An 18,794-nucleotide genomic window follows, 5' to 3' on the forward strand; every position below is an offset into this window, starting at 1 on the left:
CCTATGACAATTAAAGAGGTGGAAGTACTGGCGCTTTTAAGAAATTTAAAAGTGGATAAATCTCCGGGTCCTGACCGGATATTCCCCAGGACCTTGAGGGAAGTTTGTGTAGAGATAGCAGGAGCTCTGACGGAGATCTTTCAGATGTCATTAGAAACAGGGATTGTGCCGGAGGATTGGCGTATTGCTCATGTGGTTCCATTGTTTAAAAAGGGTTCTAGAAGTAAGCCTGGCAATTATAGACCTGTCAGTTTGACATCAGTGGTGGGTAAATTAATGGAAAGTATTCTTAGAGATAGTATTTATAATTATCTGGATAGACAGGATCTGATTAGGAGTAGCCAGCATGGATTTGTGCGTGGAAGGTCATGTTTGACAAACCTTATTGAATTTTTTGAAGTAGTTACGAGGAATGTTGACGAGGGTAAGGCAGTGGATGTAGTCTATATGGACTTCAGCAAGGCCTTTGACAAAGTTCCACATGGAAGGTTAGTTAAGAAGGTTCAGTCGTTAGGTATTAATGCTGGAGTAATAAAATGGATTCAACAGTGGCTAGATGGGAGATGCCAGAGAGTAGTGGTGGATAATTGTTTATCGGGATGGAGGCCGGTGACTAGCGGGGTGCCTCAGGGATCTGTTTTGGGCCCAATGTTGTTTGTAATATACATAAATGATCTGGATGATGGGGTGGTAAATTGGATTAGTAAGTATGCTGATGATACTAAGGTAGGAGGTGTTGTGGATAATGAGGTGGGTTTTCAAAGCTTGCAGGGAGATTTATGCCGGTTAGAAGAATGGGCTGAACGTTGGCAGATGGAGTTTAATGCTGAGAAGTGTGAGGTTCTACATTTTGGCAGGAATAATCCAAATAGAACATACAGGGTAAATGGTAGTGCATTGAGGAATGCAGTGGAACAGAGAGATCTAGGAATAACAGTGCATAGTTCCCTGAAGGTGGAGTCTCATGTAGATAGGGTGGTGAAGAAGGCTTTTGGAACGCTGGCCTTTATAAATCAGAGCATTGAGTACAGAAGTTGGGATGTAATGTTAAAATTGTACAAGGCATTGGTAAGGCCAAATTTGGAATATTGTGTACAGTTCTGGTCACCGAATTATAGGAAAGATATCAATAAATTAGAGAGAGTGCAGAGACGATTTACTAGGATGTTACCTGGGTTTCAGCACTTAAGTTACAGAGAAAGGTTGAACAAGTTAGGTCTCTATTCATTGGAGCGTAGAAGGTTGAGGGGGGATTTGATCGAGGTATTTAAAATGTTGAGAGGGATAGATAGAGTTGACGTGAATAGGCTGTTTCCATTGAGAGTAGGGGAGATTCAAACGAGAGGACATGATTTGAGAGTTAGGGGGCAAAAGTTTAAGGGAAACACGAGGGGGTATTTCTTTACTCAGAGAGTGATAGCTGTGTGGAATGAGCTTCCTGTAGAAGTAGTAGAGGCCAGTTCAGTTGTGTCATTTAAGGTAAAATTGGATAGGTATATGGATAGGAAAGGAGTGGAGGGTTATGGGCTGAGTGCGGGTAGGTGGGACTAGGTGAGATTAAGAGTTCGGCACGGACTAGGAGGGCCGGAATGGCCTGTTTCCGTGCTGTGATTGTTATATGGTTATATGGTTATATAATTCTACTAATCTATTGTGACATTATATTTCTTTTAATACCATCTCTAAGAATTTCCTTAATTCTGATATATATATATTAAAAGTATCTAACACATGTATACATGTTCATGTTTTTTTTAGAAATGGTCATATTTATTGCAACCAATTATTTCAGTTGATTTCTTAATATATTTAAAATATGTAATTTCAAATTCACAATATCTTACTCCGAGTCTGTGCTCCAGTAATTAGCAGTTAATTCTCTGATTTGAGTTAGAAATAGCATGTGTCCGTTTCTCCCATTTATGTCTAAGGCATTTATTGATAATTATTTTTACCCTAATAAAGATGCTAGGCTTGCCCAATAAAAGTGTTATTGTAATTTCTAATGTTGTAAGTTAACTTTTAAGTTCAGGTATTCTGATAGATCTTTTAGTATAGGAATTGATTATAACAGAAGCACCTGTAGCATTTAATTTGAAACTTGTGAAAGTGTTCTGTTACTGTGCTGCTAGGCGTTTTGTTTATATTTATTAACTCACAGAGAGCTTATTTTACTCTTAGCAAATAGAATTTAAAATATAATTGATTATATCTATGTGCAGTATTATTGATGTCAACCATTTTGAAGGAAATGCTAATTTTGATAACACTAAAGTTCAAATTGGGATTATTATCATCTAGAATGTCCTCCCAGTCCAAAGAGCCTCAGCCAGAACCCTCTGTGTATTTGTTCGGTACAACCGTAAGCAGGAGCAAAGACAGGAAATATGCAGTAAAATCATTGAGCGTAAGTATACAATCACAAGTAAATATCATAAGATTACTTAACAGCTTCATCAATTGTTGCTCTAAATTTGGATGAGTGATAGAAACCAATCTTACTTTCCCCAATGTATCTCCAAGCAGTAAATGATGAAACTTGGGTTTATAATTAATTGTCTTTCATAGCATTGACATATTCCATAGTGTTTTGCAGCCAATGCAGGACCTTTAAAGTGTAGGAACTTTTGCAGGAAACACATCAGCCAACTGGGCGTAGTGGTTAGCACAATGCTTTACAGTGCCAGTTCAAAGCTTGCCGCTGTCTGTAAGCAGTTTATATATTCTCCCTGTGACAGCTTGGGTTTCCTCTCACATTACAAATTTATATGTACTTGAAGGTTAATTGGTTACATGGGGGTAATTGGGCAGTGCGGGCTTGTTGGGCTGGAGGGCCTGTTACCCTGCTATACCTCTGAATAATAATAACTTTGTGCACAGCAAGATACCATAAACTGAAGTATGATAATGACCAAGAGCCTTTTGGTGATGTTAAAGGCAAGTTATCTATTGGCTCTGACATTATGATCTTTGGAAAGCACTATCTTTGGTGTCCACCTGAAAATTGTTATCAAATAAATGATAGGATGGTGTGTCTAACTCGAAAACTAGACTTAAAGCCACAGTGTGTATGTCTAGAAATGTCATTTACAAATCTCTTGAATTTTCAACCATTTTCCACTATAAGCTGCAGCCTGGGTGTCAATGCAGAAATAGTAGATCTTGAGATACTCTGAAGGTTAACTAAAGGAAAAACTTGCAGTATTAATCCTGACACCTGGAAGGACACAACCATTAATAGGTTATGTGGTCTTTTGGATCATTTTGAATAAATTTCACTTTGAGATGCTAAATCTGCCATGCAGCCAACTTTTCCTCCTTTAACTTTGAACCACTGTGATAGTTCAACCTAATTTCTGGGAACAAATGTTTCTTTCACCCATCAGATGATATGCTTTTGCCTTGGTGCTTGTATGTATTGAGAGAATTATTATTGTGCTATTGCTGTTCAGTTTTCAGTTCAGTGCATTGAAAATTATCTCCCCTCCTACCCCCCACCCCAATTCCAGCCCCATCCCTCCTGCCCCTTTTGGTAAGTTGTTTGTGGACTGCCTTAGAATAATAATAGTTTTGGAAAAGATAATTTCTCATTTCAGCAACCCTATTTTTGTCCTGTTATTTTTCGGGAATATTAAGTTCTCTGCCAATTCCAACTGTGAACTATTTTACTGCTATCTCACACTCTTTAATCATTAATGTTATTACACTTTGAATATTCAATGAATTCACACAACTATTACTTATCTGAAAGTTGCTTTGTTTGACTATCTATCTAATTCTTCCAATCTCTAATCTTCTAGGTTTCCTGATATTCTCCCATGTATTCCAATACTCCTTTTGTTTAACTTCCAGTTTCCACATTTGCTATTCTTCTGCTCCTTCTTATCAAGTCTTAATGAGTTCATGGTTGATGTGTGACCTAACTCTGTCTATCCACTATGAATTGCATTAGATTTACTATTATCTCAATTACTGAGAAAGGCTTGTCTTGCATATCTGTTCATGCAGATCAATTCTTTACACTGTGCATTAAGGTAGAACACTTTCTGGCAGTTTTTCTTCAGAACCTGAGGGTACATGGAACTTAGAAAAATAGAGAGCTATGCGCTAGGGAAATTCTAGGCAGTTTCTAGAGTAGGTTACATGGTCGGCACAACATTGTGAGTCGAAGGGCCTGTAATGTGCTGTAAATTTCTATGTTCTATGTTCTAGTCTTAATATCTCAGCTCACAAAAACACATTGATCTCAAATTTAAATGAGAAAATGATTTCTCATTCCTTGCTGTTTGTAAAAGATTGATCCAAATGTCAGTCAGCCGTTTCCATGTAGAAATGTGTCTAAACTTCATCATGACCAGGCCCCTTACAACAATCAATAAAAATAATTACTCTTTTTCTAAACCTAAGAGATTCTGCAGATGCTGAAATTCCAGAGGAATAGATACAAAATGCTAGATGCTGGTTTGGCAGCACTGTAGAGAGGAATAAACAGTCAAAATTTAAAGTAAATTTATTATCAAAATACATATATGTCACCATATAAAACCCTGAGATTAATTTTCTTGCAGGCATCATAGTAAATACAAGAAGCACAATGGAATCGATGAAAGACCACACCCAACAACTAATGTTAAACAAAACTGTGTAACTACAAAAAGAAAGAAAAAAAGAAATAGTAATAAATAGCAATAAATATTGAGAACATGAGATGAAGAGTCCTTTAAAGTAAGTCCATCGGTTGTTCGGTTGGAGATCCTTCATCTGACCAGAAGGGGGAAGAAGATGGTGGAAGGAGCTAAAGATTACAAGCTTGCAGGTGGGTGGGTTGGGTAGGAGGAGAATGAGGTGTAGGTGGAAAAGATAAAGGGCTATAGAAGAAGCAACCTATTAAGAGAGCAGAGTACATCATGAGAGAAAGGGAAAAAGGGAGGTGATAGACAGATATGGAGAAGAGAAGAGGTAAGAGGGGTGCCAGAATGGGGAAGAAGAAAGAGAGAAGGTTGAGGGGAGAGAATTTACCAGAATCTTGAGAAATCATTGTTCATGCCATCAGGTTGGAGGCCGTCCAGTTGGAATATGAGATGTTGCTCTTCCAAATTGAGAATGGCCTCATCATGGAAGTAGAGTTAGCCATGTCAGAATGGGAACAATAAACAGAAGTGAAATGGGTGGTTACTGAGATATGGTGCTTGTTTTGACTGACTGAGCAAAGGTGCTTGACGAAGTGTTCCCCCCAATCTATGTTTGACCTCATCAGTGTGAAGGAGGCCACATGAGGAGCTCCAAACCCAGTAGGCGACCCGGAGAGACTTGCAGGTGAAGTGATGCCTCACTTGAAAGGACTGCTTTGGGCCCTGAATGGTGGTGAGTGAGAAGCTGAAGGGGCAGGTGTAGGATTTGTGTTCTTGCAAAGATAAATGCCAGAAGGGTGATCAGAATTGGATGCAGAGTATAACTGCTGTGGAGAGCACAGGATGAAGGAGAGGGAAAGATGTGTTTAGTGGTAGGGTTTTATTGACGATGGTAGAAGTTACAGAGAACGATAAGCTGGATATGAGGGCTCATGGGATGGTAGGTAAGGACAAGGGGAACCCTATTATGGCAGATGGAAGATGTCTGGGAAATGGACAAGATGAGGGTGAGAGCAGCAGTGATGGTAGAGGAAGGGAAACCACATTCTTTGAAGAAAGCAGATATCTCTGGAATGGAAAGTCCTATCCTGAGAAAAGATGCAGCCAAGACAGAGGAACCGAGAAAAGGGAATAGTATTATAGTATCATCAGTGACTATGCATTTCCCTCAAATAGACATTTCCTAGAGTGAGGGTTCCCAACCTGGGTTTCCCGGACCCATCAGTTAATGGTAGAGATCCATGGCATAAAAAAAGTTGGAAATCCCTGTCCTAGATAAAGTATTACGTTAAAGTATTAAAGCACAGGTAGATATAGTAGAGGTGCATGTTGTAATGAAGTCCCAAGTATATAGTTAATGGACTAAATTACTTGTGCATCTTCAAAGCCAATGTCCGTGTGGTAAGTTGTCAAAAATAACATAATCATTAATTATCTTTAAAGACCAATAAAATCACCATATACTGGCTCCTCTGATATTTGAATAATGTGTAATTTTCTCAACAAAACAATCATTCTCTTTAACTTAAAAAGTTGAGGGATAATATTCTGAACCAAATTAAGGGGGACTGATGGGATAGACAGAAACACACTCAAAATCTGGAGGAACTCAGCTGGTCAGGCAGCATCTAAACAATCAAAGTTTCGGGCCAAGACAATTAATCAGGACTGGAAAGGAAGGGAGAAGAAAGCAGAGTAAGAAGATACGAGAGGGGAAGTAGAAGCTGGTAGGTGATAGGAAATACCAGGTGATGGGGAAAGTGGGTGGCTGGGGTGGGGGGGGGGATGAAATGAGAACCTGGGAGGTGATAGGTGGAAGAGGTAAATAGATGGAGAAGAAGGAATATGAAATGAGTGGACAGTGGACTATGGAAGAAAAGGAATGAAGAGGGGCACCAACGGGATGTCATGAGCAGGTAAGGAGAAGAGAAGGGGAATAGGGGAGTCAGAATGGGGAATGGAAAAAGAGTGAAGAGGAAGGACAAGAAATTACTGGAAGTTAGAGAAATCAATGTTCACATCATCAGGTTGGAGGCTACCTAGATGTAATATTAGATGTTGCTTCTCCAACTTGAAAGTGTCAGTACAGGAGGCCATTTATTGACAGGATGGTGGTGGAGGGGAACTGGTTTGACCTGGACAAAATAAATAAGCAGTTTCCCTCCATCATTAGCCTCCTCTGTCTGGCTGAACTGGTCCTCATACTCAAGAATTTCCAACTCAAGGTGCAATCATGGGCATGTTCATGGTTCCCAGCTATACCTGCCTTTTCATGGGCTACGTGGATCAATACATGTTCCAAGCCTACACCAATAATGCTTCCCAACTCTTTCTGCACTACATCGACAACATCATTGGTCCATTTCTGACACCTCTATCACCTTTCTCAATCACTTGGTCTCCAATTGATACTCACAGCTCAAGTCAAGTCACTTTTTATTGTCATTTCAGCCATAACTGCTGGTACAGTACACAATAAAAACGAGACAACATTTTTCAGGACCATGGTGCTACATGAAACAGTACAAAAACTACACTGAACTATGTGAAAACAACACAGAAAAAAACTACACTAGACTACAGACCTACCCAGGGCTGCATAAAGTGCACAAAACAGTGCAGGCATTACAATAAATAATAAACAAGACCATAGGCACAATAGAGGGCAGTAAGTAGGTGTCAGTCCAGGCTCTGGGTATTGAGGAGTCTGATAGCTTGGGGGAAGAAACTGTTACATAGTCTGATCGTGAGAGCCTGAATGCTTCAGTACCTTTTCCCAGATGGCAGGAGGGAGAAGAGTTTGTATGAGGGGTGCGTGGGGTCCTTCATAATGCTGTTTGCCTTGCGGATGCAGCGTGTAGTGTAAATGTCCGTAATGGCGGGAAGAGAGACCCCGATGGTCTTCTCAGCCGAACTCACTATCCGCTGCAGGGTCTTGCTATCCGAGATGGTGCAATTTCTGAACCAGGCAGCGGTGCAGCTGCTCAGGATGCTCTCAATACAACCCCTGTAGAATGTGAAGAGGATGGGGGGTGGGAGATGGACTTTCCTCAGCCTTCACAGAAAGTTGAGACACTGCTGGGCTTTCTTTGCTATGGAGCTGGTGTTGAGGGACCAGGTGAGATTCTCCACCAGGTGAACACCAAGAAATTTGGTGCTCTTAACGATCTCTACCGATGTTCAGTGGGGAGTGGTCGCTCCGTGCCCTCCTGAAGTCAACAACCATCTCTTTTGTTTTGTTCACATTCAGAGACATGTTGTTGGCTCTGCACCAGTCTGTTAGCTGCTGCACCTCCTCTCTGTATGCTGACTCATCGTTCTTGCTGATAAGTCCCGTCTTGACTATACAGTACTTCTTTCCATCTTTTCACTTGTAAAAATCTGATGAGTGTGAGAGAAGATGACAGAAATGTCACTACATTAAATAATAGATTTCTCCTTTAAACTTGGACAATAAGACTGTTACAAAAAATCGTATAGAACAAATTGTAAATGAGGCATAGTATTTCACCATGCTAGGAATATTCTAAGATGATGAAATATCAGCATTAATTTGCATTTAAATACAGAATAAATGGAAACATTCTTTCACTTTTGTTCAAACAAAACTGAAGGTAGTTTTTCAAAATTTGTTCTTCACTCGTAACTTTTGTGTTTCTTAATGAGCTGACAATCTCTTGCTGATAGAGGCTTGATTCTTCTACTGAATTGTTTCCCACTGGCTAATAATCATTAATTCTCTCATCTATGAATTTTTGCCATGAAGATTGCTTTTGTAAGATTTAGAGTGGCCAAAAATGTGTGTAACAGATTATGAAAGTTACATTTATTCTAAGTGTCTCAGTTTAGAAAACCTATTACCATATACTAAGCTGGGTGGCAGTGTGACATGTGATGAGGATGTTAGGAGAATTCAGGGTGACTTGGATAGGCTGGGTGAGTGGGCAGATACTTGGTAGATGACGTTTAATGTGAATAAGTGTGAGGTTATCCACTTTGGGAGTAAGAACAGGAAGGCAGATTATTATCTGAATGGTGTAGAGTTAGGTAAGGGAGAAATACAAAGAGATCTAGGAGTGCTTGTTCATCAGTCACTGAAGGTGAATGAGCAAGTGCAGCAGGCAGTGAAGAAGGCTAATGGAATGTTGGCCTTTATTACAAAGGGAATTGAGTACAAGAGCAAGGAAATCCTCTTGCATTTGTACAGAGCCCTGGTGAGACCACACCTGGAGTATTGTGTACAGTTTTGGTCTCCAGGGTTAAGGAAGGACATCCTGGCTGTAGAAGAAGTGCAGCGTAGATTCACGAGGTTAATTCCTGGGATGTCTGGACTGTCTTACGCAGAGAGGTTAGAGAGACTGGGCTTGTACACGCTGGAATTAGGGAGATTGAGAGGGGATCTGATTGAAACATATAAGATTATTAAGGGATTGGACAAGATAGAGGTAGGAAATATGTTCCAGATGCTCGGAGAGTCCAGTACCAGAGGGCATTGTTTGAGAATAAGGGGTAGGTCATTTAGGACAGAGTTAAGGAAAAACTTCTTCTCCCAGAGAGTTGTGGGGGTCTGGAATGCACTGCCTCGGAAGGTTGTGGAGGCCAATTCTCTGGATGCTTTCAAGAAGGAGCTAGATAGGTATCTTAAGGATAGGGGAATCAAGGGATATAGGGACAAGGCAGGAACCGGGTATTGATAGTAGATGATCAGCCATGATCTCAAAATGGTGGTGCAGGCTCGAGGGGCCGAATGGTCTACTTCTGCACCTATTGTCTATTGTCTATTGTTTTAATTGATATTAAAATAAACACTGTAAAGTTTCAAGGAAATTTATTGCTACAAAATTGGAGAAAATGTTTTGTTGGAGCTACATGGAAAAGGATGAATGCATTTTAAAACACATGGGTGTCCCTAAGATTTTCCTGGAAGGTGGTAGATTTATTTCATGTAGAAGGCGGAATAATCATTAATTTTATTTTCCAATCATGCCTGACTACAACATATAAAAAGAATAGACATGTTATTAGAATTTTACATCTCTAAGTGTAAATCAGCCATGTTTATAAAGCTGCGCATTTGTAGAATTTTCCATTTTTATTTCAAATTTATAGCCTTTGAGTTTTTTTTTAATGTATCTATCCAGTTGTAGCTTTTGATGGTGGGAATAGGTATGCAGTAGATGGAAACCAGGAGGAGGTGCTAAATCTTCAAACCTGTTGTTCAATGGGCAGGTGGTCCTGGCTGGACCAAAGGCTGGAACATGCCCAGTGATCTGTGTACATTTTACTGAGTGAATTTCAATCTAACTTTGTACAAATAGAGAATATGATGAAACCCTAGAATATACTGCAATGTGTATAATAAGCATTGTGCTATTCATTCACAATTTGTTTTATTTTTCTTGTCCAGAGCTTGGTCAAGGAAAAAGTTGCTGGAACAGGCTAAGATTTCTTGACACCTGTGAATGTATCATGGAATTATTTTCAAAAGCCTTCTTCTGCAAATATTTTTTCCTGCCTGTACTTGAACTTTCAAATGATCCTGTCCCTAATGTAAGGTGAGTTGATTATTGATCTATAGATGTATTGCTTGGTTCCTCTTTTATTAAAACCATTTTAATTTTTGGAGAGCAGGAACATTTAGGATAGTAAAAACTGCCATGAGGATTACCAAGGTCTCTCTCTCCCTATTTGTGGCATTTACTGGGAGTGTTGTACATGAAAGGTCTGAAGCATTGTTGAGGATCCCTACTACCCAGCCCACAATTTCTTTGACCCACTACTATCAGGAAGGGTGAGGATTGCCAGATTGGGTAACAGCTTCTTCTCTCAGGCTGTGAGACTAATGAATACCTGCCACCAGTGCGGTATTGTCACGAGGACAGCACACTGTTCACAGTTTATCCACGTTGTGCACTACATACACTTTGAATTGTATTTTACATTTTATTAGCATTTTTGTTGTATGTGGTGTGTATGATATAATGCATGTTGTGTGGATGCATCATGATCTGTAGGAAAGTTATTTCATTTGATTGTATATGTGTACAGTCAGATGACAATGAATTTGAACTTAAACTTGAAGCTTACTGTCCATTTGCTCTGCTAACAATGTTAGTGTTTCCCTAGATGACTTAAATAATTAAAGTTCACTCCATCTGTTGAATATTTCCTTGATACATCTGTATAAACTTTCGTCATTTACAGCTAATTTATGACTGGTAATTTTGAGCATTAACATTATTAATATTAATTTGCAGCACAAATATTCACTCTGACTAGGCTGAGATGATAAAAACAGAGTTTATGATATCAACTTGTCAAGAAACTTTTTTAAATAGATTCTTGCTTCTCTGGCTAGAATGGGTTTAATTTTTTAAAAAAATTGTTTCTGTTCTTTCATTTATTCAAAGTCAATATTTAATTGATCATTAAATATTAATGCAACTGAATATGATTTCAACATCATCATGGACATAGTGTGCTGACCGCGAAAGCATTCTGATAACACAGGAATGCTTTATTGGTTCAGTGTGATAGACTAAAATATGTCCACAGATTCTACATCGGAATTTTACCAGTTGTGTTAAGTGACATCTAGAAAGTATTACTTTTTAATAAAACTACAGAAAGAAGCCTTTTTTTTTTAAAGACAAAGCATGTAGTTTTACAGAAAATACTTTGAAATCAGAAATAACAACCAAAAAGTATGTGCTTGTAATGTGATTTTACAACCAATAAGGAATTTATTGTTTTAGAAAATATATTATTAAAACCAAAGTAGATATGCTGTTGGTTTTCTATTTAGTTTATTGAAGAAAGATTTTGACTTTATTTTCATGATTCTCAAAACAGTAAAACTCCAATTATCTGTCAGCCTTGGAAATTCAGTGCTGAACTGGCAGTTTTATATGGCAGTTTGTCTTTTAGATGTTACACAAACAAATTTTCCACTGAACCAGGAGAGCCAGGTGCTGAGCCATCAATATTTCTGAACAACAGGATAATTTATTATTGGAGCTCTACTATACTTCCATTTATGATGACAAATTTTATTAGCAGTTTAAAATAATTGTAAAAGCTATTGATTTGATGTAGACCATAGAATGTGGGAATTGTTGGGCATTAGCATGAAAGTTTATCTTTAATTATTCATCTGCATATTCACTAAAGTCAGCTTGTTTACAAGATGAAAAAAAATTACTGAAGACATTAAATACTTGGAAGAAGGTTTTAAGACACAGAATGCTGCAAATATTTGGTGAAGAAACATCTCCCCATTCAGAGTCTATGCTTGCATCTGCAAGATGACAGACATAGTATTTGAAAACTGGAATGCTTCATAATCCAAGACCCAGAAAATAATTTTGAGTGTTGTTAATAACTGCCAAGTAGGCTTCAGTTTTTGCATTAGGAATGGGTATGTAGTAGGTGGAAAATCCAAGGGGCATGTCTTAAATCTTCAATCCTGCGGTCCAATGGGCAGGTGTCCTGGCTGGACAAAAAGCAGAAACAATTCCAGCATAAACACAAGAGGTTCTGCAGATGCTGGAAATCCAGAGCAACATGCACAAAATGCTAGAGGAACTCAGCAGGTCAGGTGGCCACTATGGAATTGAATAAATAGTCGACATTTGGGTCCAAGACCCTTCATCAGGACTGGAAAGGTAAGGGGAAGAAAACAGAATAAAAAGGAGAAGGGAGGGGAAGGAGAACAAGCTAACAAGTGATAAGTGAAGCCAGGTAGATGGGGGAGGAAGTATGAAGTGAGAAGCTAGGAGGTGATAGCTCGAAAAGGTAAAGGGCTGGAGAGGAAGGAATCTGATATGAGAGGAGAATGGACCATGGAAGAAAGGGAAGGGGAGGTGAAAGCCAGCTGAGGAGAAGAGGTAAGAAACCAAAGTGAGGAATTAAAGAAGAGGGAAGGGGGAGGGGAAAATTACCCAAAGGAGAAATTGATGTTCACTTCATTAGGCTGGAGGCCACCTGGATGGAATATGAGGTGTTGCTCCTCTAAACTGAGAGTGCCCTCATCATTGCTGTAGAGGAGGTAATGGACCGACATGTCAAAATGGAAATGAAGATTGGAATTAAAATGGATGGCTACTCCAAAATCCTCCTTTTTGCTTCCCTTACCCAACCTTCTTATTCTGGCATCTCCCCCTTCCTTTCAAGCCCTGATCAAGAGTTTTGGGCTGAAAAATCAACTGCATATCATTTCCATAGTTGCTGCCTGACCTGCCAAGTTCCTCTAGCATTTTGTGGGTGCTGCATTTGATTTCCAGCATCTGCAGAACCTCTTGTGTTTATGCAGGAATTGTTTCTGCTTTTTGCCCAGCCAGGACCACCTGCCCATTGGACCACAGGATTGAAGATTTAAGACATGATGAAGGGTATTGGCTTGAAACGTCGACTGTTTTTCATCTCCATGGATGCTGCCTAACCTGCTGAATTCCTCCAGCATCTTGTGTGTGTAACACTTCCAGTGATCTGTGTAGGTTTTTAAAAGGAGGGAGATTGAAAATCTGGCAAGTGGTACCATAACTACACCTTTTACCAAATGTTAGAAAGTCCAAGGAGCTGATGATTGACTTCAGGAGGAGAAAACCAGAGGTCCATGAGCCAGTTCTCATTGGAGGATCAAAACTTTAAATTCCTCATAGTTATTATTTTGGAATACCTGTCTTGTGCACAGCACTTAAATGAAATTATGAAGAAAACACAGCAAGACCTCTACTTCCTTAGGAGTTTGCAAAGATTCAGTGTGACATCGAAAACTTTAATAAACTCCTATGACGTGTGGTGGAGAGTATATTGACTGGTATAGAAACACCAATGCCCTTGAACAGAAAATCCTACAAAAAGAAGTGGATATGGCCCAGTCATCATGGATAAAGTACATCTACATGTAGTGTTGTTGCAGGAAACTAGCATGTATCATCAGGGATACCCACCACTCAGGACATTCTCTCTTTTCACTACTGCCATCAGGAAGAAGGTACAGGAGCCTTATGACTTGCACCAGCAGGTTCAGAAACAATTATTTCCCATCGACTAAGGCTCTTGAACCAAAGGGGATAACTTCATTCAACTTCACTTGCCCTGTCACCGAAATACTCTCACTTTCAAAGACTCTTCATCTCATGTTCTTGATATTCATTGTTTGTTTATTTGTTATTATTGTTTCTTTCTTTTTGTATTTGCACAGTTTGTTGTCTTTTGCACACTGGTTGAATGCCCAAGTTGGTGCAGTCTTGCATTGATTCTAATATGGTTATGATTCTACTTTGGATTTATTGAGCATGCCCACAAGAAAATGAATCTCAGGGTTGTATATGGTGACATATTGGAACTTTGGTAATAAATTTACTTTGAACTTTGAACTATGTGAACTTAAGTACAGCTTTGTGCCGTTATGCCTTCTTCCTTTGGCAATAGCATGGACAATTATTCATGGGTGTTAATACTCAATAATTTGTTTTGATGACTTTGGGTTAAGTATGTTTTTGGATTTTAATGTACATCAAGTAGCTAAATGACCACAGAAAATATGCTATGCTATTTATAGATTTATGGGAGCAGCAGCTGTGTATCACACTCATTTGAAAGCACCCTATGTAAATACAGATTTAAAACCGTGCGTAAATTTTCCCAAGTTCTTTCTATGCTTTGACATATAATGGTAACTGAGACCTCAGTAATTATATATCACATGAGTGAACAGTTAACATGAAACACAAATTATCTGTTGCAGCTGTTTAATGAGAGTCCTCCCACAGTTCATTTTCAAACCCTTGAGACCTTAAAGTAACACCATGGGCTGAAGAACCATTTGATTATCTCCTCTGTTTAGCTTTCCATTCTTTGCACAGAAAAGCAGTTAATTGTAGATCTCAACACACCAGAATACATATCCTGAGAAAATATTCATTTCTGTGACTATTAGTTATGTTCATTATAAGGCCTGTCGATTGGTGCCATGGTGGCGTAGCGGTTAGTGTGACGCTATTACAGCTCAGGACATTTCGGAGTATGGAGTTTAATTCTGGTGCTGTCAGTAAGGAGTTAGTATATCCTCTCTGTGGAATGCATGGCTTTCCTCAGGGTGATCCAGTTTCCTCACACTCCTAAGGCATACCAATTAGTAGGTTAATTGATCATTGTAAATTGTCCTATGACAATTAAGGTTAAATAGGTGGGTTGCTGGGCAGCTTGGCTTGTTGGGACAGAAGAGCTTGTTTTGCACTGTATCTCTAAGTAAAATGAAAATAATAACATTTAAAGAAAATAGGTTTTGTTTTCTAGGTTTCAAAGTCTTTGAAAGTTTATTTAACATCATGGACTAATATTGGTTGGTGTGTGATAACTCGAAATTTATGGCTTCATGATTATTCTTACAGGATTAAGTTCTGTTACATGCTGCCAAAATTGAAGTCTGTGTTGAAACTGCCAGCTGACAAACACCTTCTTCAACAACTTGATCTTTGTGTTAGAAAATTACTGTGTCAAGAAAAGGACAAAGACGTCACTGCTGTAGTGAGGGTTGTACGTTTGTTTCTTTATTTTGCTATTCATTTTCCATATTTATTCTTGTATCATGACAGTTGTAGTCAGAAACTTGATCTCTGTGACTGAACTATGAAATTAGTCATTTGAATTTAAAGTGTAACTTATTTTGAATGGCGGAACACTTCTTTGCTGTAGGGATAAGTGCTAGCAAATGGATGAGTGGGGAGGGATGAATGGGCAAGTGAATCATGGGGGGAGCGATCCCTGCAATTCCCTTTCCTCAGTTCCTCATCTCCACTGTATCTGTATGAGGCTCTTTTTCTGGGACAGTAGTGATTTTCTCCTTCAATGAACAAGGCTTCTTTTCTTCCACCATTGATGCTGCCCTTACCTACGATTTTCTGGACATCCATAATCATCCCATCTTCCTGTTGCCTTAACAGGCATAGAAATTCCTCTTGTCCTTAACTACCACCCCATGAGCTTCCACATACAGCTCCTTATTCTCTGCAATGCACCTCCCTGCACTCTCCAGTCACTGCAGGAATCACATTGGAAAAAAGTTGGAATTTCCCCATGGGGATGAATAAAGTATCTATCTATCTATCTATCCCTCAATTCCCGTATCTCTTTATCCCTGCCACTACTCTCCCTCTTCGCACTTAACCCTGCAAGCAGCAGAAGTGCTACAATGACTCAAACATTCCTCTCTCACTTCCATTCAGGGACCAAAACAGTCCTTCCGGATGGCACAACACTTTGCCTAGAAACTGTTGGGATTGTCTCCTGTATCTGGTGGTCCTGATGTGGCCCCCACTATACTGGTGAGATTCACCATCCATTGGGGGTCTGCTTTGTCGAGCACCACCACAAAAAGCAAGATTTCCCAGTGGCCAATCCCCAATCATGTTCCAACACGTCAGCCCGTTGTCCTCTCTTCCTGCCACATTGAGGCCACTCTCAGGCTGGTGGAGCAGCACTCACATTTCATCTGATTATATGAACCTGATGGTATGAACATTGATTTCTCCAATTTCTTGTAATTTTTCTCTTTCCCTTTTCATCAATTTCCCACTTTGGCTCCCCTGTCACCTCTTCTCTTCTCCTTACCTGCCTATCAACTCCCCCTGGTGCTCTCTGTCTTTCCCTTTCTCCCATGGTCCATTCTCTCCTCCCATTAGATTTCTTCTTCTCCACCCCTTTACCTTTTCTATCTATGCTCCCTGCTTATTAATTCCCCTCTCTCCCACCCACCTGGCTTTATCTATCACCTTCAATCTTGTCCACCTTCCTCTCCCCCCTCATTGTTATTCTGGCACCTTCCCCCTTCCTTTCCAGTCCTGATGAAGTGTCTTGGCCCAAAACATCGACTGTTTATCCATTTCCATAGATGCTGCCTGGCTTACTGAGTTCCTCCAGCATTTTGTGTGTTTTGCTCTGGATTTCCTGCATCAGAAGAATCAATAGCTTACCTGCTTAGGTGCTGTTGTCAAATACTAATTTATCACAAAGCAATTTCTGAAGAAAATTTTAAATAGGACGCTCTGCTAATTATAAGAAGGAAGTTATAGCAACAGGAAATGACAATGGGTAGGTTAGCTTTAGAAATTAATTTTATATTTTCTTTTGTACTTATTCCATCTAAGTGCTGCCAATTCACTTTATTTTTTAGATCACATTGGAATTAGATAGAATAGAAACAAGCATGGAATGTGTAAGTTAAACATTTTACAACAGCTTTGTTATGAAATAGTTTATTCTTTAAAAAATTGCACAATACACTTGCAAGGCAAACAAAATATGATATTTTTTCTCCCAAGTTTCCAAAAAGGTTACAAGAGGAAGACTTGCTTGATCACAAAAAGGAGAAGGAAGAACATTTACTGTTGGAAATGGTAATATCGGTGTTTATCCTGAAACATTTACGGTGTACCTTTTGAAAGAGAGATTACATTCTGTTTTATGCTCATCGTCATCATTACTATGTCTCATGTCGTGTTGTATGACGTTGGTGATCATGGTCTTTCCATGACCATGATTGTTCTTGGCAAATTTTTCTATTGCCTTCTCTAGGCAGTGTCCTTACAAGTTGGGTAACCCCAGCCATTATCAATACTCTTCAATGATTGTCAGCTTAGCATCAGTGGTCACATAACCAGGACTTCTGATGTGCACCAGCTGCTCATACAACCATCTACCCCTGCTCCCATGGCTTCACATTATCCTGATCAGAGGAGGGATGGAGGCTCTCCTGTGGTAAAGACTATCTCCAAATTGCCAGCACATTGTTTTATGCTAACTACAGATATCTCTGCTTATTCCCATTATATAAAAGTTAATGTGACCTGCTATTAATATGCAACTGGCTTACAATTACATCTACCTCTATTATAAGACAAAATACATAGGAGAAGAATTAAGCCATTTGGCCCATCGAGTTTGCTCCGCCATTCAATCATGGCTGATCCTTTATCTTCTCCTCAGCCCCACTCTCTGGCCTTATCCCCATAATCTTTGATGCCGTGGCCAATCAAGAACCTATCAATCTCCACCTTAACTGCACTCAATGACCTGGGCTCCATGGCTGCCACAAATTCATCATCCTCTGGCTAAAGAAATTTCTCCATATCTCCATTTTAAATGGATGCCCCTCTATTCTGAGGCTGTGCCCTCTTCTAGACTGTCCCACCATGGGAAACATTCTTTCCACATCTACTCTGTCTAGGCCTTTCAACATTTGAAAGGTTTCAAGAGATTTCCCCCTCATCCTTCTAAATTCCAGCAAGTACAGGCCCAACTTCTCTGCAAATATCCTGCTTGCTTATACCCTATCTATACCCATCATCATTTTGTATAGCTTTATCAAATCTCCCCTTAATCTTCTACACTTTAGGGCAGGGGTTTCTAAACATTTTTATGTTACAGACCACTACCATTAATCGAGGGGTCTGTGAACCCAAGGTTGGGAAGCCCTGCTCTGGGAAATAGAGTCCTAATCTATTCAACCTTTCTCTATAACTCAGGTCCTTAAGTCCTGGCAATGTTCTGATTTCCCACTCATCCTTCTAAATTCCAGTGAGCACAGGACCAGAACCATCAAATGTTCTTCATATGATAACCCTTTCTTTTCTGGAATCATTCTTGTGAACCTCCTCTGGCCCCTCTCCAATGCCAGCACATCTTTTCTTAGATTTGGAGCCCAAAACTGTTCACAATACTCAAGGTGAGGCTCACCAGTGTCTTATAAAGCCTGAGCATCACATTCCTGCTCTTATATTCTAGACCTATTGAAATGAATACTAACATTGCATTTGCCTAATTCACCACAGAATGAAACTGCAAGTTAACCTTAGGCCAGGGTGTTCTGCATAAGGTCTCCCAAGTCACTTTGCATCTTAGATTTTTGGATTTTCTCCCCATTTAGAAAATAGTCTGCACATTTATTTCTTCTACTAACATGCAGAACCATGCATATTCCAACAATGTATTTCATTTGCCACTCTCTTGCCCATTCTCCTAATCTGACTAAGTCCTTCTTCAGCCTTTCCGTTTCCTCAAAACTACCTGACTCTCAACCAATCTTCGTATCATCTGCAAACTTGGCAACAAAGCCATCTATTTCATCATCTAAATGATAAGATCTGCAGCATAAAAAAG

At 39.5% G+C, this 18,794-nt stretch overlaps 1 protein-coding gene across 2 annotated transcripts in view; it reads left to right on the forward strand.

Moving 5' to 3' along the window:
• Nucleotides 1-18,794, forward strand: part of LOC140724713 (serine/threonine-protein phosphatase 4 regulatory subunit 4-like) — a 268,941-nt gene that overhangs the window by 148,238 nt on the left and 101,909 nt on the right. For both annotated transcript variants that reach the window (XM_073039175.1, XM_073039176.1), the window contains exons 14-18: nt 2,302-2,407; nt 10,039-10,186; nt 15,029-15,173; nt 16,810-16,851; nt 16,958-17,032. In XM_073039175.1, coding sequence (XP_072895276.1) covers nt 2,302-2,407; nt 10,039-10,186; nt 15,029-15,173; nt 16,810-16,851; nt 16,958-17,032 — 516 coding nt within the window. The remainder of the gene's footprint in view (nt 1-2,301; nt 2,408-10,038; nt 10,187-15,028; nt 15,174-16,809; nt 16,852-16,957; nt 17,033-18,794) is intronic.

Source organism: Hemitrygon akajei, chromosome 3 (genome assembly GCF_048418815.1).
Source record: "Hemitrygon akajei chromosome 3, sHemAka1.3, whole genome shotgun sequence".
NCBI lineage: Eukaryota > Metazoa > Chordata > Chondrichthyes > Myliobatiformes > Dasyatidae > Hemitrygon > Hemitrygon akajei.